This window comes from Ursus maritimus, unplaced genomic scaffold, assembly GCF_017311325.1.
Source record: "Ursus maritimus isolate PB19 unplaced genomic scaffold, ASM1731132v1 scaffold_4, whole genome shotgun sequence".
Classification (NCBI taxonomy): Eukaryota; Metazoa; Chordata; class Mammalia; order Carnivora; family Ursidae; genus Ursus; species Ursus maritimus.
In genome coordinates this window covers 65,282,661-65,307,714 of record NW_024426552.1, presented here as the reverse complement: position 1 = coordinate 65,307,714, position 25,054 = coordinate 65,282,661, and the positions used below count along the sequence as shown (strand labels likewise).

At 50.1% G+C, this 25,054-nt stretch overlaps 1 protein-coding gene across 2 annotated transcripts in view; it reads left to right on the top strand.

Moving 5' to 3' along the window:
* The first annotated feature begins 5,358 nt into the window (after positions 1–5,358).
* SEMA5B (semaphorin 5B) overlaps positions 5,359–25,054 on the top strand; it is a 37,177-nt gene continuing 17,481 nt past the window's right edge. For both annotated transcript variants that reach the window (XM_040621330.1, XM_040621329.1), the window contains exons 1-4: positions 5,359–5,552; positions 10,687–10,786; positions 14,341–14,386; positions 24,920–24,982. In XM_040621330.1, the coding sequence (XP_040477264.1) occupies positions 5,399–5,552; positions 10,687–10,786; positions 14,341–14,386; positions 24,920–24,982 (363 nt within the window). In that variant the 5' untranslated portion in view covers positions 5,359–5,398. The remainder of the gene's footprint in view (positions 5,553–10,686; positions 10,787–14,340; positions 14,387–24,919; positions 24,983–25,054) is intronic.

Here is a 25,054-nt window from a genome sequence, read left to right as displayed (position 1 = left end):
CTAAGCCTCATTCAATCTTCACACCACCTGTCCGAGGTTGGTGTCACTAGTCTCCCCATTTCACAGACAAGAAAACAGGCACAAAAGTGTGATGGGCGAACATAACGGCACGAAGTCTGGAGGTGGGCAGACTGGAGCCGACTGATTCTGTCAACCTCCCAGGTCCCACCTACCCTTCTGCACCACGATCCGTATCACGCAGCTCCGGGAGGTCAATGTAGCCCTGTCCATCCCAGCTGTAGGCCACGCAGGGAGAAGGAAACCGTCCTCGAGTGCTCCCCCGCAGGCCCCACTAAGGACTTCCTCATGCATCGCATGGGCCATCCCTGTCTGGTCTGGTCCGCTAGGAGAGGCTTTGAGCAGGGCACCTTGCCCCCCAACACCCACTGGTGCAGAGGCTCCTTTAGGAAGGAGGAGGTGAGTGTGCACGCGAGGAGTCAGTAGTGTGAGGCGACTTCCGGTCTGACACGACTCCGGCTGGCTTAAGCAAAATGGAAGATTTTATTGCAAGGATCGGGGAAGTAGGCTCGTGGCTCATGGAAGTAGGAAGTAGTCAGACCTCAGGAAAGGGCTGGAATTGGGAACCGGAAGTCTGTTAGCAGACCAGAGAGTCTCTGCTGTCTGTCTCCTGTCACAGCTGTCTGTCTTCAGACAGCCATCTCATCGGCTCCCCTCCGCAGCCCACAGGACAGGTAGAAGATGGCCATCCCATGGGGCCCATGTTGCTCATCTCAGTGTCCTCCAAAAAGACTGATTTGACCCTGGGGTGAGATGGGGGTTATACACCCAAATTGCCACAGGAGAACATCTGATCGGTCTGTTTTGACCTCATGACTATCCTCAGTGCAAGTGGCTATCGTGGGGTGGGGGTAGCTGTATGTAAGGCTGGGGGGGGGAGCCTACCCCTTTGACCTGTGGATGGAGGGGAGATAATTTTCCAAAGAAGGGGGATTCTCAGGAGTTGGAAATTCACCCCCACACACACACGCACACACTAGTGTCTAGCACTCTGCTCACAAAGACCAATCCTGTAGTGCTCAGTGATGTGGGGATTGACCACTCTTCTTTATTCAGGATGGCACCCTTGACTTTGGCTGACATTTGCAAAGCTGCAAGCCCTGGCTTATCGGGCTCTGCCCTGACCATCAGCACCCTACACTCTGACCCCATTCCTCGCCGCCCTGCTCCTTCTGTCCCTCCTTTACACCCCTCTTAGGGTCTCCTGGCTTCCTTACCAAGGGCAGAGGAGGCCCTTGAAGGTGATGGCAAAAGGGGCCTGTGCATGTGTCCCCGTGGGATCCCTGAAGTCGGCACCTTGGCCCACACTTGCATTCCTAAGGCTTGGAATGCTCACCGGAATAAAGGCTTTGCCTGTCTCCTCCCTGATTAGCATTCAGTCTATCCCTCTCCGGGGCGCTGTCTGGTCTGTGTGCAGTGTGCATGGCTCTCTCTTCCTCTTCCTCCTCCCTCACCTGCGTGGAGCTGATCTGGAGTCCCGCCCCCAGCCCTCCCCTGCGCCCGTTCCCGTGCTGCGTTCCCTTCCCTTCTCTCCAACAGCAGACGTGCTGGGCTGGGCTGGGGCCCAGGTGGACCAGGTGATAGTAATCGAGTAATTACTGATTCAGGAGGAACTTGGAGGTCGTATTTACGTAAAAACCATAATGTGAGGGCAACTTCTGCTGTGGAAATTAGGGGCTTTAAGGCCTGGGGCCTTAAAGGATGGGGCCAGGGGAGGGTTGGGGAAAATGAGGGGAGGGCGGTTGCCATACCACCTTAGGTGAGGGGCTGATGGAGGCAAAGCCCCGGCTAAGGTCTAAGAAGATGATATTTGCCTATGTGTCGAATATCACCCATGAGATGTTATATCAGTCGGGGTCCCCCCAGGAAACAGATGGCACGCTCAAATTGGGCAATGGGAGGGCAGTTTAATAAACGAACTATTGATGAAGGTCTGGGAAGGGGTTTGGGGACCATATGGGACTGCTCACTGGGCTCTGCCCTGTGGCTGATAATCAGGACGTGACAGCACCCTCAGGCAAAGGCGGGGGGGAGCCAGCGATTGTTGAAACCAGGGGTTTGACTCTGACTTTTGGGGGGTGGGGGAGGGGGGAGGCAGCTGCTCACCCTGCTGCCTCCTTTCTCCCTCCTTCCTCCCATCTCTGCCAGTGCCCCCATTGGCCGAACAGAGGGAAGGAGGGCCCTGTTGCAGTCCAGCCACTGAGCAGGGAGGAGGGGACAGAGTAGAGGGACAAATAGAAAGCATCAACAAGTGTCAAAGGGCAAGAGGAAATTCCATAGCAGTGCCAACCCTACACAGCAGGAAAGACCCAGTTTAGGTCTCAGGAATAACACCATGTGAGCGGCCATGTGAAAATCACTGCAGGGGGTATGCCTGGGCCCAGCCTCCCTCCCCGCAGGTTTCCAGGCTTCTACTGAGAGGGATGGCCAAGCTCTCCTGGGGAGGAACAGAGAGTTCCACCTTTGGACCGGAGGCTGAGGGGACCGAGGAGGTGCTCTAGGGACCAATGCCCCATGGGATGCAGGACGGGACAGGGTAAGGGCGAAGGGGGCTCTGCCAGGTGCACAGTCCGCAGAGTCACCGGGGGATTTCCTTTCCTTGAATGACAGGTGTTAGCCTATCTCACATGTGTGTGAGGAAACAGGCAGGAAGAAAAGCATCCTGCTCTCATTTTCTAGACCTGGAGTAAGGTAACGGCGATAGGAAGGGAAGAGAGAGGAGGGGTTAGAAGCAAAGGGTCTTAGAGTAGGAAGGACCCCCAAGGGCCTCTAGTCCCTGCAGAGATTTGTCAGAATCACCTCTGGGATCACTCACCCGCCAGCCCCAGGACCGCACCCCCAGTGCAAGTGATTCTGATTTGCTCCCACCTCCAGCCGGGAATCCTTGATCTAGTTCAACCTTGTATTTCACAGATGAGGGAAGTGACACCAAGGAGGTCACTCAGTGGGTTAGGTTCCTGTGAGGGATGTGGTGTCAGCAGGGCTTGGTGACACGCTGGATGGGCCAGGGAAGGAGAGAGGTGGGCACTGATTCAGAGGGTCTGAGTCAGACTCTGGAGGAACGGTTGTGCTCCCCCACATGAGAAGTTTTAGGGAACTAAGTTTTTAAAAAGTCTTTAAATGTTTTATCGAATGGGTAATATTAAACATATTTAATAATCAAAAGTGAAAATAATATAAAAAAGTATATATTGAGAAGCCTCTATCATGATTTTGTCACTCATAGGTAACCTGCTTTACAATTAGTTTGGGTTTATTTTTCCAGTGTATGTTAATGCTAATACAAGCAAATATAAATACATAATCTTATTTCTACCCTCTTTTTTTTACCCAAAAGGTTGCATGCTATTACATTGCTCTGGATTGTGGGGTTTTGTTTTGCTTTGTTTTTTCACTTAACATACCTGGAGATTTCTCCCTACCAAAATCTAGAGAAAAATCCCCATTCTTTTCTGGAGCTGCGTAGTATTCCATTACAAATCTAGGCCAAGCTGCTTTGAGTGGTGTCCAGGGGCCGGATAGTGGGTGGTTTCCCTGTCTTCTGTTACTTCAAAGAGTGCCCCCGGGAGCCTCTTGTGCAGAAATCACTTTGCATATGTACAGGTGCCTCTTCAGTCTATTTTTGCTTCTCCACGATCTGTGGAGATGGAGCGGGTTTTACATTTCAATTTACAATCTGTCGCAGATGGATACTTATATAAGACTCAATAAAAGTGAATTACTGGAGAAGTGAATTGACAGAAAAAAAAAAACCATGAAAAATACAAGCCCCCAAATTTTACTAGATCCAGTAGACATAAAAATTACTCTGTCACATTACCGTAAAGGTTTTTACACACTCCCTCTCAAGTTTCCACATTGATCTTACCACAAAGCCGTCACAGGCTGTGAATGGTCACTGATCCATGGACCACGCTTTGAGGAGCATGGGTGAAGACTCCCAGAAATTAGGTCGAAGGGTACACGCCGCTGCTGTTTTGCGAGACTCCTCTCCGTGGGGGTTGTACCATTCTGCGCCGTGGTATCGATGGGCGTGCCCCCTTCCCCAGAGCCTCGCCAAGAGTGTCGTCTAACTGGGATTTTTGCCAAAGTGGTAGGTGAACAGTGCTCGCCTCCGTCTAAATTTTAATTTGCGTTGCTCTTATTATTTTTTAAAAGATTTTAGCCGTTCATTTGAGAGAGAAAGAAGGACAGAGAGAGCACAAGTAGGGGGGAGAGGCAGAGGGAGAAGCAGGCTCCCCACAGAGCAGGGAGGCTGAAGTGGGACTCAATCTCAGGACCCCGGGGTCATGACCTGAGCTGAAGGCAGACGCTTAACCATCTGAGCCACCCAGACACCCCTGCGTTGTTCTTATTATGAGTGAAAATAGGGTCACTTGTATTTTTTTTTTAAGGATTTTATTTATTTATTTGACAGAGAGAGAGACAGCCAGCGAGAGAGGGAACACAAGCAGGGGGAGTGGGAGAGGAAGAAGCAGGCTCTCAGCGTAGGAGCCTGATGCGGGACTTGATTCCAGAACGCTGGGATCACGCCCTGAGCCGAAGGCAGACGCTTAACCGCTGTGCCACCCAGGCGCCCGGGGTCACTTGTATTTTTAAGCCCAGTTTGTATTTATATTCTTTGCCCATTTTGCTAAAGGGTTGTTGATCTTTTCCCCCCTGACCCCCAGGAATTATTTATATGTTAGGAATATTAGGCCTCTGTCTGTGATATGTATTGCAAATGTTTTTTCCAGTTTGTCATTTGCCTTTTTGATTTTGCTTGGTGTTTGTGTTTTGGGGGAGAGCGGTCATGCAGAAGTTTGGGGTTTTATGTAGTTAAATTTGTCCATCTTTCCTTTAGCAGCCTGGATTTTGAGTCATGGCTCTCTATTCCAAGGTGATAAAGAATTCTGCCCACATTTTCTTCTAGTACTTTTATGGTTTTATTCTTAACACCTAAATCTTGTATCTAGTTGGAATATTTCCTAGTACAAGGTGTGGGTTATGGATCCAAATTTATCTTTTTACAAATGGCTACCCACTCGTCCCAGCTCCACTTATTAAAACCCCTAGATACAACCTTTATCATTAAAACTAATTTTAAGCCATTTGGGATCATAATAGAAAAAGCTCTATAATTTGCCAGTTTTATCCAGAATACCATTACAAGGGAAATTAGCTCTCAAGATATGATCTATAACTTTGTGTTACGAGGGCAAGGTAAACTGTAAGTCACAGAAGTAAAATATAAATTTATTTAGGCCAACAAACAGAGCCCGGGGACTGCTCACAACCATGGAGGAAGCGGGGAGACGTCGGCACGTGGTAAGACTGAGTGTTTGCCTTGCAGATCTTCCCCAGCCTGTCTCCAGGAGCTAGGACTGCAGAGGAGCCCACCATGGTGTTCCCGGGACCCCTGGCTGTCACCCTGTTGCCGCCCAGCCTCACACTGCTGGTGTTCCGTCTGTCCAGCTCCCAGGATGTCGCCACTGAACCCAGCAGTGAGCAGCAGCTGTGCACCCTGAGGGAACACCCCACTGTGGCCTTTGCAGGTGAGAGCCACTTCCCACTCGCTCCTGTTTCGCGATGCCTGGGTCTTGAGGACTTAGGTCTGGACTTGGCAGGGTCTCCAGCTGTTGGAAGTCCCAGATGTTCCCCTGGGGATCAATGTAAGAAGGATGGGCAGCCCTGGGCCGGCAGCTATGGGCTAGCAGGAGCCATGGGCTCCAGACAGTTTATTTAAGTTTTCATCCATGTTCATCTGGGGAAGGAAGGCACCTTTTTCTGGGATTCCTGCTAGAAGTGGGGGTGTGGTTGCCCTGGGTGGAGTGGACAAGGATTCGTTGGCCATCTCAGCTTTAGCTCTTCTGGAAGCTATGAGCTCTGTTTCGTAGCTTCCCTGGAAGGCAGAGTGAAGATGACTCACTCCTTAGGAAGTGCCTGGAAATCTCTGGAAAGCTTCCTGCTGCTCTAAGACAATTTCAGGGATGCCTGTCTTGGGCCTGGGAACCCACAGGGAAAGGCGCCTTGATGACTCATAACTTCCTTTGTCTGTCAAGGGAGGGCATGAGATGTCCTGTTAAAATATTTCCCAAACTGGGATTTATGAATCATTGGACATACTCTGAGGGGTCTATAAATTCTCAGTAAAAGTTTCTAAAATTAATATATATACATTAAATGATAATCTAAACCCAAAACAAAACAGATGTTCTCCCATGACCTGGTGGCCAATTCGGGGCTCCCTGGTGGGGCCATAATCCCATCAACACTTCTAGCTCCATCATCTGCGTGCAGCTTACACTGGAATCTGGGGTCCCCAGGTTCCTAAGTCTGATAAACACCCGCCCTATTTCCACAGCACAATAACCCTGGCAGGGAGGAGGGCAAGGACTGTCAATCTCCTGTAACCAATGGGAAGGCTGAAATAGAGAGGTGTGGGGAGACTTGTCAGAGGCAGGCCTTAACATCGGGCATGCAAGCCCTCTTTCTGGTCCCCATGGCAGAGTGATCGGCACTCCACCTTCGGGGCCCCCGGGCAGGAGGACGAGAAGCCATCCTCTGGGATTCCATGCAGCTGGTCAAGAGGGGCAAGAAAAATAAATGCAAGAGTCTGAGGCTGGCATGGGATTTGGGGGGTGGGAGGGGTGGGATGGATAGGAGTTGGGGGTGGCAAGGTGCGGGGGCTGGGGTGGTTTAGAAGTGTGGGATTCCCAGCTGTGTGCTGGCTCCTGTCTCAGGGAGGAGAATTTGCAGCTGTCTTCTCAGTGCTGTCTTGTTTGAGCCGGGATCCAAGGGTTTGAAGGCTTAAGTGGGTTAAAGTCAATTAGCAATGTCCTTAAGCCTACAAAACACGCGTACACTCTCAGACTTCTGATGGCTCCCAGAGTTCTGGTGGCTGTCACTGAAGGGAAGGACCGAGTGGGGGACAGAAGGAGTGGGATTCTGAGGGCTGTCCTCTTGTTGGACGCCCCGTGGCCACTCCTAACGAAACATTTCTTCTCAGGGGCCTTGCTGGGGGGCACTGTTGGCCTGGCTGATTCTGGGGGCAATGGAAGGAGAGCATGGAAATTCCTGTCCCCCCGCCAGGCTGGTCTGTACCTGAGCAAACTGGGGAGGGGGTGAGTGTAGTGGAGAGGTGGAAAATGTATCCCTTGAGTGCCTGGCTTCCTTGACACCATTTTTTTCCCCTTGACACCATTTTTAATCTTTAGGTGTATATCACTTGAATGAAACTAGCTTCCCGCCCACCGTCTTTCTGAATGGAGGAGTGAGGTTCAGATTGACACAGAGTAACTAAGGAATCCCCTTCGCCCCAGCGAGCAGAGATGGTCCATCATCCTAGACTGACAGCCCTAGAGAGAGCAGCATCTCTGCTTTTCCTCCCCGCCCTCCTGGCCTGCCCTCAGCCCACCCAGTTCTCTACTCTGACAGCTTTGAGTTTTCCTATCCATTCACCAAATTTTTATGGGGCCCTGCTTGACACCAGGGACAGAGCTGGGTGCTGTGGGACTTCAGAGGAGAGTAAGAGTTTCCTTTGGGTACTCAAAGTTCTCTTGCTGTTCCTTAGAGGTCACTCCCTTTGGTTCCCCAGCACAGCTGGTCCCGGACGGGGACTGGATCTCTTGTCTCCTCACATCTTTTAGGACGGCTGAGCACACACGAGGGACTCAGTGCATGTTGGGTGACTGACTGCGTTCTGGGTGATGCTTCGTACCAGAGAAGTTGCCACATGACCCAGCCCAGCGCCAACCCCCAGCTTCCAGGATCCCCTCAGATGTTACATTTTATTTCTGACTGATCAATAGGGTTCCAACCCTGTAGCTGTGAGTTTCCTTCTCCCCTGACACCTGGCTGATCTGTGAATAACCCCTAAATACCCTAGAGGAACTGTCAGTTGCAGAATCTGACAGGCATTTTTCCGTTTCGTAAGGTTAAACTTTCTCCTACGGGTTTCTTTTAAGGGGGGGCCCTCCTGTGTTTGTCTTTGCCTGCACATTCTTCCGTCAGCCACAGCATGGAATTTCTAGAAGGCAGGGAGAAGCCAGTATGGAATTAACACTGACAGTGGTTAATCCACAAAGTGGGTAATTGAATTGACTATAATTAAAATCACAGCGCGTCATGGAGAATGTCATTTTTCTCTTAAAGTCGCCGTCCAAAGCCTTCACTGCACACGGAGCTCAGAACGTGCTTGGCGTTTTAAAGACAGCCTTCCCTCTGGTCCTGTTTGCCTGTTTAATAAGAGGGAGCTGGCTCCCTTCCAAAGACAGCTCCCCCAGGATCAACGTGCTGCAACCGCCTGCATCTCTCCCCGCTCGCCCCTTCCCCCCCCCTTTCCCCTTGCCCTTGTCGGTGGTCCCTTTGGGGCTAGGGGAGAGGGACAGAAATTGAAGGGGCTGCCTTCAATTCCCCTGCCCCTCCCTCCCATTGCCAGCCATCCTCCCTCCTGCCCTGTTTCGTCTTCCCTTCCCCTCCCCGCCCCAGGAAAGGGCTTGAGTGAAGATTGGGCTAAGAGGTCCCCAGATGGAGTTTTTCCTGGCTTCCAGCACACCAATCACACCACCTCTTCCCCTGTTCAGCTGCCCACATCTGGAAGATCCCCATCAGAAGGGGAAGAAGAGAACTGAAGTGTGACCCAGTTGCTACTGTTGGGGAGCACTCAGTCTGATGGGGACAGGCAAGCCCCTCATAGTGCCCCCCCGGCCAAGAAAACAGACTTGAGCACATTCAGAGTGACAAAAACAGTGTGAATGGAACAGACAAGGTAGAGACAATATGGAACAAAATAAAATCAGGGTGGAGAGATTATAATCCAGGAAGTCTTCCTGGAGGAGGAGAACTCTTGGTTTAGTCTCCAAGGTAGTATACTATTCTACCAGGATTTCTGAGGGTGACCCTGAGATCAACTAAAAACCCAGCCTACCTGACTCCAGATCTACTCCTTATACCGATATTGCTCAGATGCCGTTGCAAATTCATGACAATCCTCGCTAACCTGTAGTCACCTGCTGAGGGCAGCAGCAGACCCAAGGGGTTTGCCACATTCTGCTGCAGAGTTTCTCTCTTCTATTTTTTTTTTTTTTGATCGTGCATATCACAGTTTTCTGAAAAACATCCAGCTTACAAAACCTCGAGTTCTCCAGGGAGCGATTAAGTGTTTGCCTATCGTGCAGAAATGAAGGGTTGCTTTTGCTCTGTAGTGGAGGGATAATGAGCAATGATTTATTTCCCTTGGATTACACACACACACACACACACACACAATCCCCTGGACCTTCTGTGAGCTCGTCCCTAATGCACTGTGGGGAGAAAGCCCAGGGCCTCACATTGCCGCCTCATCTTTACCCACATTGACATAAAGTTCTCTGCCCCATGGCTCCCTCATTATTGGTCAGTTCCCTCCCATCCATGAGGCCAGGGCTGAGGGGAGCTGCTAAGGGGCTATGGACCAGGATGGGAGATGTGGGTCTCCAGTGAGTGGAAAAGAGGGAAGGTCAGCTAGGCACTGTGACCCAGGACTATCTTCCTCAGGCCACTGCCCCATCCATCCAGAGGGCTGTGAGGTCTCTGCCCCCCCCCCCGCCCAATCCCCATGGTAGGCTTTGGCCTTCCTTGGGGACAAGAATAGACACTGACCACCCACATCGATTTTCTCCCACCTCCGTGGAGCCTTGTCTGAAAACTTGATTCTTCATATACAGAAGGGAGTTGAGGATTACTCATGCATTCACTCAACTCCTTCCAGATGCAGGGCAGAGCCTACAGATCTAAGAAACAAGATCTTCCCTACCCCCCAAAGAAAACAACGGGGCTAGACCCCCAACAAGATGGGGGCTTTGATGGCAGTAGAGACTTTACCCTGGCTTGGGGGAGTCAGGGAAGACTTCTCAGAGGAGGTGAGGTGGTGATGGGGGTGAACAGGACTGTTCCATTGAGGGAGCACAGAAGGGCAAAGCTTTGCAGGCTTTGGTGGGAGAGATCTGCACAGTGTTCCAGTTTAGTGTGGCTGGGGTGGTAGTTTGAGGGGGCATTTAAAAGGTGAAGCATCATTCTCTCAGGGGATCACTAAATAGTTAATGTGCCAGGCAGTCGAACTGGGAAGACAGCGAGTCCAGAACTCAAAGGCCTTCACAGGAGTTGCAACTTTTCCTTGGGGCAACTGGGAGCTATTAAAGGGTTCTAAGCTGGAGAGTGACATGACCAGATTTGCCTCTTAGATCACTCTGGTTGCTTTGTAGGAAATGGACTGGAGGGGCAGGAGTGGAAGCCAGGCTAGATAGGATGCTCTTGGCACCAGTCCAGGCAAGAGATGATAGTAGCTTGGAACGGGTGGGGTGCAGAGGCCAAGGGGGATGGATTTCTTGGAGGTGGAACAGTAGAGATTTGTGAGTGTTTTTAAGTGCTGGTGAGGGGCTGGGGGAGTCAAGGATGATTCTGGTTTTCCCTTTGGACGGCTAGGGGTCAGGTGGAGCCTTTCTCTGACCTAGGGAACGTAGCAGGAACAGTGACAACACCCCACTCCCTGTCCCCCAGCTGGCTGCTCACAGAGGGGGCAGGTGGAGCCCGGGTCTCGGGGTGCCCCCACCTCGTTACTCCCTGACTTCATCCTGACTGTAGCCCTTCCTTTCTGGGGTTGGATGCTGGTGCAGCAGTAACCGGAATTGTTGCCTTTCCCTCCACCAGATCTAAAGCCGTGGGTCTTCAACTTCACCTACCCTGGAGCCCGTGATTTCTCCCAGCTTGCACTGGATCCCTCCAGGAACCAGCTCATCGTGGGAGCCAGGTAATGGGTATGGGAGGGTTGGTGCCACGAGTGTCAGTGCGCTTAGAATTGGGTGGAGGGAATATTATTGGGGATGAGCGCACTATGGGCAGACCCTCGTCTTGGGCCCTGGTTCCTCTCTGCCAGGCCCTTTCTGTACCTGAATGTCTTGTCTCCCACAAAAGGAAGCATTAGCTGGAACAAGGGTGGGGAGGGGGCGACCTCTAGACCTCCAGACCTCAGCAAGCCATATTCCTTCGCGGCTGGTCGTTACTGAGAGCAGAACACCTGCTGGCCACCTTCTACCCCCTGTCTCTACCCTGCTGCCAGGACTGCCCAGTCAATGTCCTCTCCCTGAGCTCCATGCAGAGAAGGTGCCCAGGAGCCCCCTGCTGGCTGGCTGGACGCCTGCACCTGGGATGCTGGACTCAGGCCGCCAGCTTGTCCTATGAAGCCCTTCACTTCCCTCTCTCTACCCTGATCTTGTTGAACCCCACCGTTCTGGCTCTAGGGGGGACTTGTGGAGATGTTATGGAGTGGAACAGAAGGAGATAGCCCTCACAAAATCAGGGACCATCAACTCTAGTAGGGAAGGGAGTTTAGAGATGTTTACTCTAGTGGGTCTCAAAGAGTGGTCCCTGGACCAGCAGGACCAGCAGCCCCGGGGAACTTGTTAGAAATGCAGGTTCTTGGGCTCCACGCCCAGCCTGCAGAATCAGAAGCTCCGGGGGTGGGGCCAGCAGTGCGCTTTAGCAAGCCGTCCAGGTGAGTGTGATGGCTCTCAGGTTTGAAAATCATAGTCTAATCCAGCTGCCCTTGATTTAAACATGAAGAGGCAAGGGACAGGAGAGGGGGAGGGGAGCTTCCCAAGATCACATCCCAAGATGACAGCGGAGTACCACATATGCAGTAAATGAGGCCTCATCTTCACATTCGCCCGAGGCAGGGTGCGCTGGGATTATCCCCATTGTGTGGACTAGCAAACCGAGGCCACCAGCCTGTGTTCACATCTGCTCTGGGGCTTCTCCACTGGGGGAGCCACATCCTGAGCCTGGCTGCCCTCGGACACAGGGAAAGTCAGGCCTGGACTTGGCCCCTTGCCCCCTCACAGCAGATGAAGTGGGTCCTCTGTTTCTTCTCCCCCTTTCTCTAGGTCAATTTCCTTCCTTCTTTTCTTCTGCCAGACGTTTCCCCTGTTCTTTCTGACCCCCCTGGGTCTCTGGAATTCGGGCTGGGGATATTTTTCATTCATGTATACCATGCCTTGTTCCATAAGGGATTTAGGGGCGGGTCAGGCTGCAGAGATTTCTCTCTGTTCTCATCTCCCAGAAGAGCAGCCTGCAATGCTGTGATGAATGATTTTTGATGGGATAAAAATTAATAAAGTGATGCAATGTTTCCCCTAATTTTTTAAAGCTGTGAGCAGATGCCTGTGTTACCTGAGCAGACAGCTGGGGCAAAGCCTGAGCCCATCTGTCCTCAGGCCAGGAGGGGGAGGCAGGGAAGCTCTGCAGGGCAAGGGCTGGGGAGGTCCAGCAGAGGCCTGGAGCCAAGGTCACCGGTGAGGCCTGCCCAGCCCCAGCACAACGAAGAAGCTAAGTGGAGCCTGGGCCTGGAGCCTAGAGCTGGGGATGAAAAGCCTCCAGACTGAAGTGTCTCCCTCAGGCCCCTGGATTCATTCAGCAGGGCCCCCTTCTCCTGCTGGCCCACTCCACAACCTTTCTCCTCAGTGCTCTTCTCAGGACAGCGGAGGTAGGCCAGAAAGTTCTGAAGCAATTATCCCTAAACACCTCAGGAACCAAAAAGAGGACTAGCCAAAAGTAGATGTTAGAAGGAAAGAAAGAAAATTCTTAGGGAAAACCAAGCCTTTACATCTGCTTGACATTAATAAAGCCTCTTAACATGCATCACACCATTCCCCTGTCTCCACAGCCCTGTGAAATGAGAAAGACAGGCATCCCGTTTCTCCATTTTACAGACGCAGACACTGAGACTCCCAGAAGGTCCCCAGCAGGGAGCTGAGCTGGAATTCTCCCTGCCTCGGCTGCGGGGTCTACTCCGTGAGCCTGCACTCACTTTTGCGTGGCACGCTGACCAGTGACCCTGTCACCCTCCAAGTCCGTGCCTAGTCATAGTGGCCCTACAGCTCCAGAGTCCAGGCAAATCGGTCCTCACCGCCCGCCGCTGTGAGTGCCCGACGGGTGTTAACTGTAGTGGTAGTGGTACCACCACTGGTACGTTAACGCTGTTATCTGTGGAGCAGTTCTAGGTTCACAGCAAACTTGGCAGGAAGGTACAGACGTTTCCCACATACCTCCCGCTCCCACGCATGCGTGGCCTCCCCCACCAGAGGGGTGCGTTTGTTGGAGCTGAAGAAGCATGCTGAGGCATCATTATCACCCGAAGTCCGTAGTCAACACTACGGTCTCTTGGTGGTCTACATTCTGTGGGTTTGCACAAAGGTATAATGACACGTGTCCGCCATTACGGCGTCATACAGAGTAGTTTCACTGCCCTAAAAATCCTCTGCTCCACCTGTTTGTCCTCCCACCCACAAGCACTGATCTTTTACTGTCTCCATAGCTCTGCCTTTTCCAGAATATCATATAGTTGGAATGGTACAGTGTGTAGCCTTTTGAGACAGGCCTCTTTGCTTAGTATTATGCATCTGAGGTTCCTCCATGTCTTTTCATGGCTTGAGAGCGCACTTCTCTGTTGCTCTGAGTCCTAGTCTATTATCTGGATCCACCACAGTTTATTTACCCGTTCACCTGCTGGAAGGCCTCTTGGTCGCTTCTGAGTTTGGGCGGTTGGGAAGAAAGCTGCTGTCGACTTCCACGTGCAGGTTTTTGTGCGGATCTGCTTCCTTATTTAAGGTTTCTGAGCAGCAGGCCGATGTGATGAAAGCGTTTGCGGCAGATAGAGCCTGGCAGCTGTGGGCTGGGAGGTGCGGGGACGGAGGGGGTGGTTTGGGCAAGAGGAGACGCGGTGGTCCAGGGAGGTGGCCGTGGGGAGGTCAGAGCCAGAGTGACTGCAGAAGGGACTGCCGCAGATGAGGAGGCAGACGGGACCTGGAGGGCCTGAGGCGTGGTGTCAGGACAGATGGCTGGCCTAACTGAGGAGCGGGCTGGGTCAGGGTGGAAGGAAGGGGATGGCTTGTTTAGCCTCCTGCAGGAGCTCCATGAGGCTGCGAGTTGAACAGAAGTGGGCTGCCTGGCTGGGAAAGTGGTGGTGGGGCTGGGCCTGCCAGCACAGCCCGGGAGCAGAGACAGTGTGGGCTTCGGGAGCAGGCAAGTCTGCCTTTGAATCCCAACTCCCTCACTTACCGTCTCTGTGACTCGGACATTGAGCCCACCGTTTCCTCATCTGTAAGTGAAGCTTTCTCTCTCTCCTCCTGGGGTTGCTGGAAGGTTTAAAAGAGCCAGTGGAGATGAAGCTCTCCCCAGGGGTTGGCCCACCATAGGCACTCCGCAGTCTGCACCCCACGCCCCATGAAGCAAGAGCCGCGAAGCTGCTTCCTGGGGACCTGCCGGCAGAGCCAGCTTGACTTACGATTTTTGTCTCTGTTTTCACAGGAACTACCTCTTCCGACTCAGCCTTGCCAATGTTTCCCTCCTTCAGGTACATTTGCACCCCCTCCCCTCCCCTCCTGCCTCCCCTCCCTCCTCCCCTCCCCTCCCCTCCCCTCCCCTCCACTTCCCTTCCCTTCCCTTGGATTTGGGAGCCAGGGCTGGGCTGCGGGGCTGGGCTGTTTAGCAGAGGGAGCAAGATTCAGAATTCAGCCCTTAGGGGCAAAACCTGGAGCCCCGTGGGCGTGGACTCAGGCTGGCTTCAAGGTAACTATTGGGAAGCAGGGGTGTGGACACACATAGAGGCACATGCAGGGCTCCTGCATTGTGCAAAGGAGCCGCTGACGTAGGAGAGAAGGAGCACCTGGGCGCAGGTGACCAGCTGGCCCTGTTTGCCTGGGAGTGAGGGGTCCCAGGGTGCAGGAATTATGGTGCTAAATCTGGGACAGTCCTGGGCAAACTGGAATGGTTGGTTCTTCTAAGTCCTACAGGGAGGTCTGAGTTTTGGCCTCTAGAGAAAGCGTATCCCTGGTTCCTTTCTTAGCTTGGCTTCAGTGATCCCATTCTAACTCAGCATTCTCACTGAGCTGTGATTGATTTATTATCTGCTGCCAAGAAGGACTCCCCAAGCATAATTCCCTAACTGCTCTGGCAGGCATTTTAATGGGACTCCTTGATCCAGAACGTTTATCCCAGATTGAGAAACAGATGCCAAACCACCTCTGCAAAGGCAGAACATTCTAGAGAAAAGAAGTCCATCTCTTCCTCAATGAGGGGAAAGACTCAGTTCTTGTGTCTGGGAGGCTTGAGTGTTAATTTCATCAGAACTGGGGCGGGGGCACGAGGAGGACTAAGAAAAGCAGTCTCTGACCTCTAGAGCTCACAGTGTAGCCAAGACAAGATGATGAGTGCTGCATCTGACCTTAGTACAGAACGGTTATAGGAGGTGGTCAGGTGCTGGTCTGTTTGGTATGGGATTTCACTGCAAAGGGCGTTTGGGGACGGGGACACCTCCTTAGTGAGCTGTTATGACATTCTGGTCTGATTTCTTCTAGCTGCACCTGGGTGTATACCCACAGGGGTCGTTGCAGCTGGTTGCCAGAGGGGAGTATATGGGAGCAGAAAAGGTCTAACCATCAGAAGGGAAAAGGAACTAGGACAAATTGAAAGGAAAATGCCATTCATCCATTTATAGGTCCATCTATCCTTCAGTCCTTACCTTAGGCAGCCAACCTCCCGTCCATTTATCCAACCACCCACCCAATAAACATTTATTGAGTACCTACTGAAAGCTGGGTCTGGTCCCAGGCATGGTGCTAGGCATTTGAGATCCAAAGATGAATCAGGTTCAGTCGCTGGCCTCAGGAATAAGCAGATGAGATCACAAATAATTCCGCGTCCTGGATGGGATTTCTGTGGCATGGTTCTGGGGCCTGGGCTACAGCAGCAGCCGGTGGCCTGTCAGCTTGGTCACAAGCAGCGCATCCAGTACTTACTTACCATTTGACATCCACAGAAAATGAAGCCAAGATGCCAAGCCCAGAAGGTCAGGGCCTGAGGGAAGTCGGTGCAGAGTGGTTCACAGTGGGTGGGAGGAAGTGGGTCCAGGGGCCCTGCCCTGAGCTCAGGCAGTTGGCTTTTTGTGAGGTTCCCAAGGTCTGCAAATGAAGGTCTTCCAGGAGCAGTAAAGCGATCAAAGAGAGGAGAAATGAATGCGCAGAAATAAAAGCAATGCGGTGGGAAGCATGCAGGGCGGGGTGAACGCTGGGTTCAGCGACGGCCCAGAGGCGCTAGGAACCCATCAGGCTCAGCGTGGCCAGCAAAGCCTTCTCGGAGAGCTGCCCTTGGGCTAGAGTTTGAAGGATGGGGTTTGCCAGGCAGCTAAAGGCGGAGGGCGGGGGGCTACACAGAGGTGTGAGATAGCATGGAGCGCTGAGGGGCCCAGTGTGCAGGATCATGTTGTGTGAATAAGAAAGGGGTAGGAGGTGAGGCCCGGGGAAAGAGAGGGGCCACACTGCCGAGGCTCTTCACTGCTGAGCAGAGCAGTCTGTATTTTATTTCAAAGGCAGTGGGGCTCACCAAAGGGTTTTAAGTAGAGAAGCGGCATGACCAGTTTTGGTGTTTAGATCACCTGGCCTGGTGCAGAGAATGGATTAGTGGAGGAGAGGGTTAGGAGGCAACTGCCATAGCCCAAGTGAGTGGTGGGGAAAATTGAACCAAGGCAGTAGAGCGGGGATGGAGAGAAGAGGAAGGAAGATCTTTAGGAGACATAAAACATCACACGCACCCCGCACAGTCTTCTGCATGAAGGTGAGCCCTGGAGTTGGGGAAGTTAGCAGCTCTGGAGGGCTTAGCAAAAAGCTTGGCCCCCAGTGGTGCCGTGGAGGTTTCTGGCTTCCAGAGCAGGGTAGCATAAATCAGGTTGGGAATGGAGCTAGCCTGGCTCGTGGCTGTGGTTCACCCTGGGTTGCCCACTAGAATCACCAGGAGAGATTTAAAACCACTGATGCCCGCGTCCCACCCTCAGAGATTCTGACTTGATTGGTCAACGTACAGCCGGGCACTGGGATTTTTAAATCCCAGGTGACTCTAGTGTGCAGCCAAATTTCGGAACTGCTGTCCTAGAATATCCGTATCTTTTCTGTAGGTGCTGCCCAGCTGGTTTGGCCTCCCCAGGTGTCCTTGACAGCTGGCCCGCAAGTCCCAGGTCCCTCACCCGATCAGATGTTAGGACTCTCTGGCTTGCTGATGAGGCCTGGCATTGGGTTCATCCCTGTCCGTGTTGATCTGGCCTCAGCCTTAGGAAGCTCTCTTATACCAGCCCCCTAGCTCCCACTGGGGGCTCCCACGGGGGGCAAGGGTCAGCTTCAGTGGCTTCTCAGAAGGGCACCGCATACCAGCCGCAAGTGCACCAGGCGTTGGTTTTACCACCTTCCCAGGGTGTCTCTTTGGGGCCTGATCTCAGGAGTCCAGAGTGGATTCTCCACGACAGAACTGAGGAGAGGAATAAATACTTTTCATGCCCACATCCCCACCGTGGTGGGTGCCATCTGGCCACAAAGTGGAGAGACAGGGAGAGAAGTTGGAGTGGGCTGCCTGGCATTCCCTAGAGAGGCTGGAGTTGTGAACCCTGGCCTCCAGTCCCCTGGTCTGTCATCCGGCCTGGTGAAAAAGCCCTGACTTCTGACCGCAGAAGCCTGACCTCAGCAAGGGCCTTCCATTGCCCTCTCTGGGGCTTTGGGTCCCTGCTTAGAAGCTTTTGGTCCCACAGCATCTGCTATCACAAGTGGCTCACGGCAACCAAGTGCTAAAATGGAGCTGACCACTGCCCACAGGAGAAGGTAGGGCCCAGGCCCCACAGCCCAGCTTCCTCTACTCTCCATATTGCCCTGGGGGGTACACATGGCTCTGACTCTCCCAGATCTTCCCACTGGCCCCAAGGTAGGATTTAACCAAACTTAAAGCTCAGTGCTTTATTGATAGTTTAAATAATTAAAGAAAAATCTGAATACAAACAGTTTATGCAAACCAGCATCCATTAAAAGGACTTCTAAGTACTCTAACCCCTATTAAACAATTTATGTAAACACTATTCCTTCAGGAGAATCGAAATGCTGAGCCTCCTTCCCCATTCTCCTAGCACTAAGGGGAGGGGAGATGCGTGAAGCAGCACAGAGGGCAGTGTGCCTGTGTGTACTCCTGCTTGTGGACAGAGAAGGGAAGTCAAATCAGCTCATCTGTGATGGTTATTTATCAGTGTAACTTAAACTGGTTTGGGGAAAGAAAAGGTGACCAGTGGTCAACAGCGTCAGGGGGCTGCTGTGTGATGAGCTAACTTGGATTTGGCAATTTCCTGACCTTTGCCAGAGGGGTTCCAGGGGATGATGTGACTGGAGGCTTAATTGCAATGGATTTGTGGTCTTGGGCTGCCAGATGTCTGGGAAGTGCAGAAACGCGGACCGTTCTGCGCATATGTGTCAGGATGCATGTGGGGCTTTGTTGGGCCTTGGCAGGCGGAGAAGCTGATTCTGAGCTCTCTTCTAGTTATCTCTACATTCGCCAAGCTAATCTGGCAGCTCTCAAGTTATTTGAAATCTAACCTCTGCTGACTGGTGGATTTAATGCTCAGAAGATGTTTTAATGTTGAGCCATTGTCACTGGCATCCAGGGGAGGCGCTGAGTCTGCAAGGAGATTCCCCAGTTCCTAGCCGACTTGCCTGTTCTCTCCCATAGCAGGAAGCTATGCAGTCACTAGACTTTGCCATCCTGGAATTTCTGGGGCGGTGCTAGTTTAAAGCTTTCTGATGGCACATGGATTGATCATACATGTCTATCTCCGCTTCTTCACAAAAACCCACTAAAATGACAGTGAGGAATTTTTAAAGGTTTGGATCCACAGTGACAGAGAGACGTCAGTGGAGAAGAGATTAAACACTTTAGGGAGATGGAAAGTGGATGGGCAGTCATAACAGATTTAGCAGAGCAGAACAGTTTATGGAGGAAAATATGGCAGAGAAGTAAGCCGAACCGTCCAGAAGGGCTCAGAAATTGGGATGTAAGTACCGTAGAATGTGAGGATGAGGTATAAAGATAAGAGGGGGAAATAGTTGAAATTGTCTAAGTTGAGAGGTTGGAATCCAGGGCTCCTATCCCATCCCACACAGCAATCCTTTCATCCATTTTACCCCTCCCCCAACAAAGGGAGACTAAGACCCTTTCTCTAAAGAGCTAACTGGTGAGTCTCCAAATTTAAGACTTCAAGAAAGCTAAAGGACACTAATGGGGTATGGGGCTAAAACAGTATTTCTCTTCTTTCTTTCTTCGTGTAATTTATTTTTTGAAGAAACCTGATCATTTGTCCTATAGAGTTTTCCACAGTCTGGATTTTGCTGATTGCAATCCAAGTGGTACAGCTTAACATGTTCCTCTATTCTCTGTATCATCTGTAAATTGATTGCTAGATCTAAAGAGTTTATTCAGTTTAGATTGAAGCAAGATTACTTACTTCATAGGTGTTATTATGTACTTTTTTTAGGACGCACATACTATTCTGTTTTTTTCAATGTTAGCAGCTATTGATGATTGTTTCCCAGATCCATTAATTCTGTAGATGTTCCAATGTATGAGCTGGACTTCTACAAAGAAAAACTTCTCATCTCCAATTTGGTTACCCAACCATATGGTCATATAGGAAAGACAGGATAAGGGGCGCCTGGGTGGCTCGGTTGTTAAGTGTCTGCCTTCAGCTCAGGTCATGATCCCAGGGTCCTGGGATCGAGCCCCTCATTGGGCTCCCTGCCTCGCTGGGAGCCTGCTTCTTCCTCTCCCACTCCCCCTGCTTGTGTTCCCTCTCTCGCTGGCTGTCTCTCTCTGTCAAGTAAATAAATAAAATCTTAAAAAAAAAAAAAAAGCAGGATAAATGTTTGATACTCTTTCTTTATTTACCACTTTTCAAAGAATGAGCTGTTTTGCTAGTGTCTGTCAATGATCAGTCTGTAAATGATGATCAGTTAATTTTATTCTTTTCTTCTTATTATTACAAACTCAAAATGGCTTTAAACATTGTTGGTGTGTTTCAGTCCATTGCAGTTATCTTTGCCAGTAGGGGGCCTCTTCAAGTTGGTTCCTGGGTCTTTTGACATGATAACCTGGTTGCCTTTGGTTGCATCCTTGCTGTTTGGGTGAGGAGATGTTCCAGACTCACCTTCTTGTACATTTCCCAACCCCAAACCTGGAATCAGCCATTACCTTAAGAGGCCGGTTCCTTTCAGTGGGAAATGGCTAGTTGATTTATTTTTAAATATAAAGAAATAGCCAAAAATCACCAGACCTATCAGGAAAGCCTCTAAAGTGAAAGAGAAAAATCAAAACAAACAAGCAAATAAAAGCAGAAAGCTGTAAGAAAACAGGGACAGTAAGAGAAATATAAGAAAACGTTTTTTAAAAGTAGTTAGAAGAACAAGTTGAATCTTCTGAGATATAAAAATGTATTTTGTAAAATAATAAATTAAAAATATGGAAATTAAAAATGTGATTGGAGAAATAAAAATGAATTGAAAGATTAAAAGATGAGGTTGAAGAAAAATCTCCCAGAAATTAGAAGAACAACAACAACAACAACAACAAAAATAAGAAATTAAGAACAGGGGAGAAATAACAGAAAATTAGAGGATCAGCGCACAAGGGCCAAAGTTGATTGGATTAATGAGCTACAAAAAAGGGAACAGAGGAAAAGGTGAGGAAGAAATTAAACATGAAATTACATAAGAATATCTGCCAACTCAGAGGACAAGTCTTCACATCAAAAAGGCTGAATGAGTTCCCAAAAGGGACATGCACTAAGGCACAGCAGTGTGAAATTCAGGATATTGTTATGAAAGAGAAGATCCAAAAAGCTTCTAGAGTCTAAAGAAAAAGGAAACGGTCATTAGAAAAGTTGGGGAATAAGAATTACATCAAACTTGGGGGCGCCTGGATAGTTCAGTCAGTTAAGCATCTAACTCTTGAGTTTGGCTCAGGTCATGATCTCAGGGTCGTGAGATCCAGCCCTGTGTCTGACTGTGTGCTGAGTGTGGAGTCTGCTTAAGATTCTCTCCCTCTCCATCCCCATCTTCTCAAAAAAAAAAAAAAAAAGAAAAGAAAAGAAAGAAAGAAAGAAAGAAAGAAGAGAAAAAGAAAAAGAAGAAAGAAAGAAAGAAAGAAAGAAAGAAAGAAAGAAAGAAAGAAAGAAAGAAAGAAAAGAATTACATCAGACTTCTCATAGCAACACTGGAATCTAGGAGACATTGGAAGAATAATGCCTTTAAAATTCTGAGTGGAGATTATTTCCAACCTAGAACTCTGTCTCAAAGCTATCGATCAAGTATGTATGAAGATAGAATGAATCAGACATGCAAGAAATTTAAAAAAATTGATCTATCATGAGGCGCCTGGCTGGCTCTGTCAGAAGAGCACGTAACTCTTGATCTCGGGGTCGTGAGTTTGAGCCCCACGTTGGGTGTAGAGATTACTTAAATAAATGAATAAATAAAAACTTTTAAAAAATTGATCTACTATGTTCCTTTTCTTAGGAAGATATTGGAGATGTGTTTCACCAAAATAAGCAAGTAAATCAAAAGAATGGGAAACATGGGATTTAACAAAAAGGAAAGGAGAGAAGGTAAATCCCAGGATAACAGCCAAATAGGAGGGCCCAGGAGCAGCCAGTCCACAGTGGGGCAGAAAGCTGGAGGCTGAGGCAGGAGGGAGGGGACAGGAACGAATGGGTGATCAGAACCATTTGTGCTTACAGTTAGCAAATGATGTTGAGAGGGATTTGTAACACCTGTTGGACATTTGGGGAAAAATTAATGGTAAGTACGTTGCAAAACAAACAAATGAAGAAAATCAAGGCAATTATTCAGTCCAGGAAAACCAAAAGTTGGTCAAGAAGGAAACCTCATCAGAATAGGCGTGATTTCATGGATTCTCAGATGCACATTTTCACATTTTAATGAGTCTGAAATCAGGCCACTTCTTCCTGTTGATGGCGTCTTACAGTCACCGTCAGCCAGACCGCCGTCCTGATTGAGTTGTCCTCGCCTCTGCAGGCGTGAACTTGGTCCTTATTCTGATAAAGCAACCCATTGACATTTCAGGCCACAGACCGTTTTAGGATCATATGAGGAGGGAACTGGAGTCCTGATTTTTCGGAAAACCTTCTGTGGACACCTTCTGGTAAGACCAAGAAAGTATCAGCATCCAAACTTGCAGAGTGGGATCCATAGCTTGGAAGAAAATTCTGAGGACCTGAGTGGAATACTCTTGAAGAATTGCTGCATCACTGAAGCCCTGGGTGATTCAAACACATGATCCAAACAAAACAGCTGAGCACTGACACCTGGAAAGTGACTCAGACGAGGCCGACTCTGAATTCAAAGAAGGTTTAAGAATACTTGATTCAGCTCGTTTCCATTTTTCGTTTCCATACACACAAGATTGATAGATGATAAAAATTGTATGTCTAAATCAGAGCACTTTCAATAAGTTTACATTAAAAATTTAAGTAATAAAGATTTGATTGGCAGTGTATTTTCTTTCTTGGTGTTTCGTATTACAATCAACGGTGGTTTATATTCAGTGAAATCCAGGGTACTGGTTGGTAGTAGTGAACAATTTTTATATATTCATAATAATGTAAATACCAGTGTTGATTTTAACTTAAAAATAAAGAACTATATTAACATTTTAGATAGTTAATATTACATAATTACAATGGGAGGATGGGGAGAAGGGAAATGTATGTGTGCTTTGGGGTAGGGGAGAACGGGTGACTGGGAAAAATCTTTACCTCCATAACAGGAAGTCAGAAGAGAAAGTCTGAGATTGATACATATTTTTGAGAAACCGGATTTAAAAATTAAATTAAATTAAAATAAACTCTATTAAAACATACACACACAGAGAAACAGCTAAAAGCATTGAAAGTAGTCCTTAGGAAATGGAATTGGGGTGGAGGAGGAGTGGGTTGCCGGTTTTGGGTTTTTTTTTTTTATAATTTTTTGATATCATTTGACTTTTTCAACTCTGTACATCATTACTTGGATATAAATAATTTTTAAAATAAAATAAAAATTTTTTAAATGACTCAAGCCTGTTCTGTGCTGTTATCATTATAAATATACATATCCTTTTCAGGCCATATGTTCTAACTTTGGGCTTGAGAAATCTATTCACTGTGAGAAGCTGCAGGATGTAACAGAAAGAGCTCAGCCTGGTGTTAACTGTCTGGGTTTGCATCTTAGGTTTGTTGCTTACTAGCTTTGTGACCTTGGGTAAATTGTTCAGCTTCTCGGAGCTTCATTTTCCTCACCTGTAAAATGAGCAAAAGTCCACGCGTCTCACTGGCAGTGAGGATCCAAGAGAGAGGTGTGTCAAGTCCGTGGCACAGTGCCTATCCGGTGTTCAGCGCAGTGTACTTGAACTGCTTCCGATCGTGCACAACGGTCCCACCTACCCACCCAATGGAATTCCCACCCCCTTATGAGCAAGACCCCTTTGCCCACCAGCCCCCACTCCCCTGCAGCCACCCACTGTCTGGAGCTTCAGGCCCGCACCTCTGCAGAGTCTGTGGGCCATTGCTCTTGTTGGCCCCGGGGGCCCCAAAGTTGCTTGTTTATGTCCCTCTTTCCTCTCACATCAGGCTCGGCCAGGAAGCTGATGGGGTCCTGAGGGTGATAATGGCTCCATTGTTCCTGTCCTGATAAACCCCATGGCTCTGAGGCCAGATGCCAGGGGTCCTTCGCCCTCCAAGGTCTAAGAGCAAAGGCCGCCTGCGCTCCAGGCCTGGCATGGAGCTCATAGGGCGAATGGAGGCCTGAACCACTCCCCGCCCCCCCCCGGGCTCCTGAATCCAGGCTCTGCAGGAGTCAGCCCTCCCTCTGCCCCACAAAGCAGCCATCTTGGAGTTGTAGGTGGACAGCCGCCTGCTGCTCCCTCGCCCAGCACGCCTCCCCTCCCACAGCCCAGCCCTGGAGCTCTGCAGGCAGGCACTTCATGGCTAGAAGGAGCTTTGTGAGAAATTAAAAGCGGGTTGGTTTTTGTTGTTGTTGTTGTTGTTTTTCCTGTTTGGGTAGAAGACCTGCTTGCTCAAGGCTCCCTCTCCCAGGACAGGTAGGCAGTTCATGTTTGCACATGTGACCCAGGAATCTATAACGAGCCACACACCAGGGCTATTGACGTTGCCTGGACAGGGAGGGCAGCTCTCCTCCCTCCAGCTTCTCTTCAGAGGCTGGGAGGGGTGTGAGAGAGTAGAGACGGAATAGGTGAAGAGGAAGGGGGGTTCCTAGGTGGGGAACTGCCCTCTCCTAATGCCATGGACAGCTAGGAACAGGAGTCCCTGAGTGAAAGCTGCATCCCCAAGCACCCCACGGTGCACCCCGCAATGGAGCATGAATCATGCTACAGGGGAAGCAGACAGCGGAGTCAGGGAGGGGTAGCAATTACGAAATGGGACGCCCAAGGTTCTGAGACAGTGGGATAAAGAGAAAAACACACAGAGCCTTTGAATCAAGAATGTGGGTTCCAATCCCTGCTCTACGACGTGGCAGCAGCAAGTCACACAGAATCTGAGTCTCTTCACCTGTTGAGGGGAAAAAAAACACTTTGCAGGATAATAGTGGGAAAATTAAATAGTTCTGTCTCTGAGGTTTGCAAATCTAGCCTTTCCTCCCACTCTGGGTCTGGGGTGGTCCTGAAGGTCATCCTTGGCCACTTGCATCTCCCTGGCTGACCTGGGGAAGGAAAGAGGGGGGAGGTCCTAGGACAGAGCTGCATGGGGTAGTTCAGCATGAAGACATTGTTACTTCAGGCCTCCCTGACCCAAGCAGGTGGGGAGGGTGTTGGATCGAGGGGACATCCTCTTTAAGGTCTCTGCGTAAGGCGATCTGGCAGCCCGCTGAGTCCACGTGGATGTAGTGAGGGGGACACTTACCCTGCTGGCTGTCATTGACCCTTTCCCAGCTTCCGGTCCACTCCCAACCCTGACTGCTTCCTGCCACCGTGGTGAGTGGCAAAGCCGTGTGATGTCTGTGTGCTCCTCCCACAGGCCACCGAGTGGGCCTCCAACGAGGACACGCGCCGCTCCTGCCAAAGCAAAGGGAAGACTGAGGTATGTGGCTCCGGTGGTCCAGGGGCCTGGCTTAGAGCTGGGAGGAGGCTTGTGGTTGTGGGGATGGAGGGG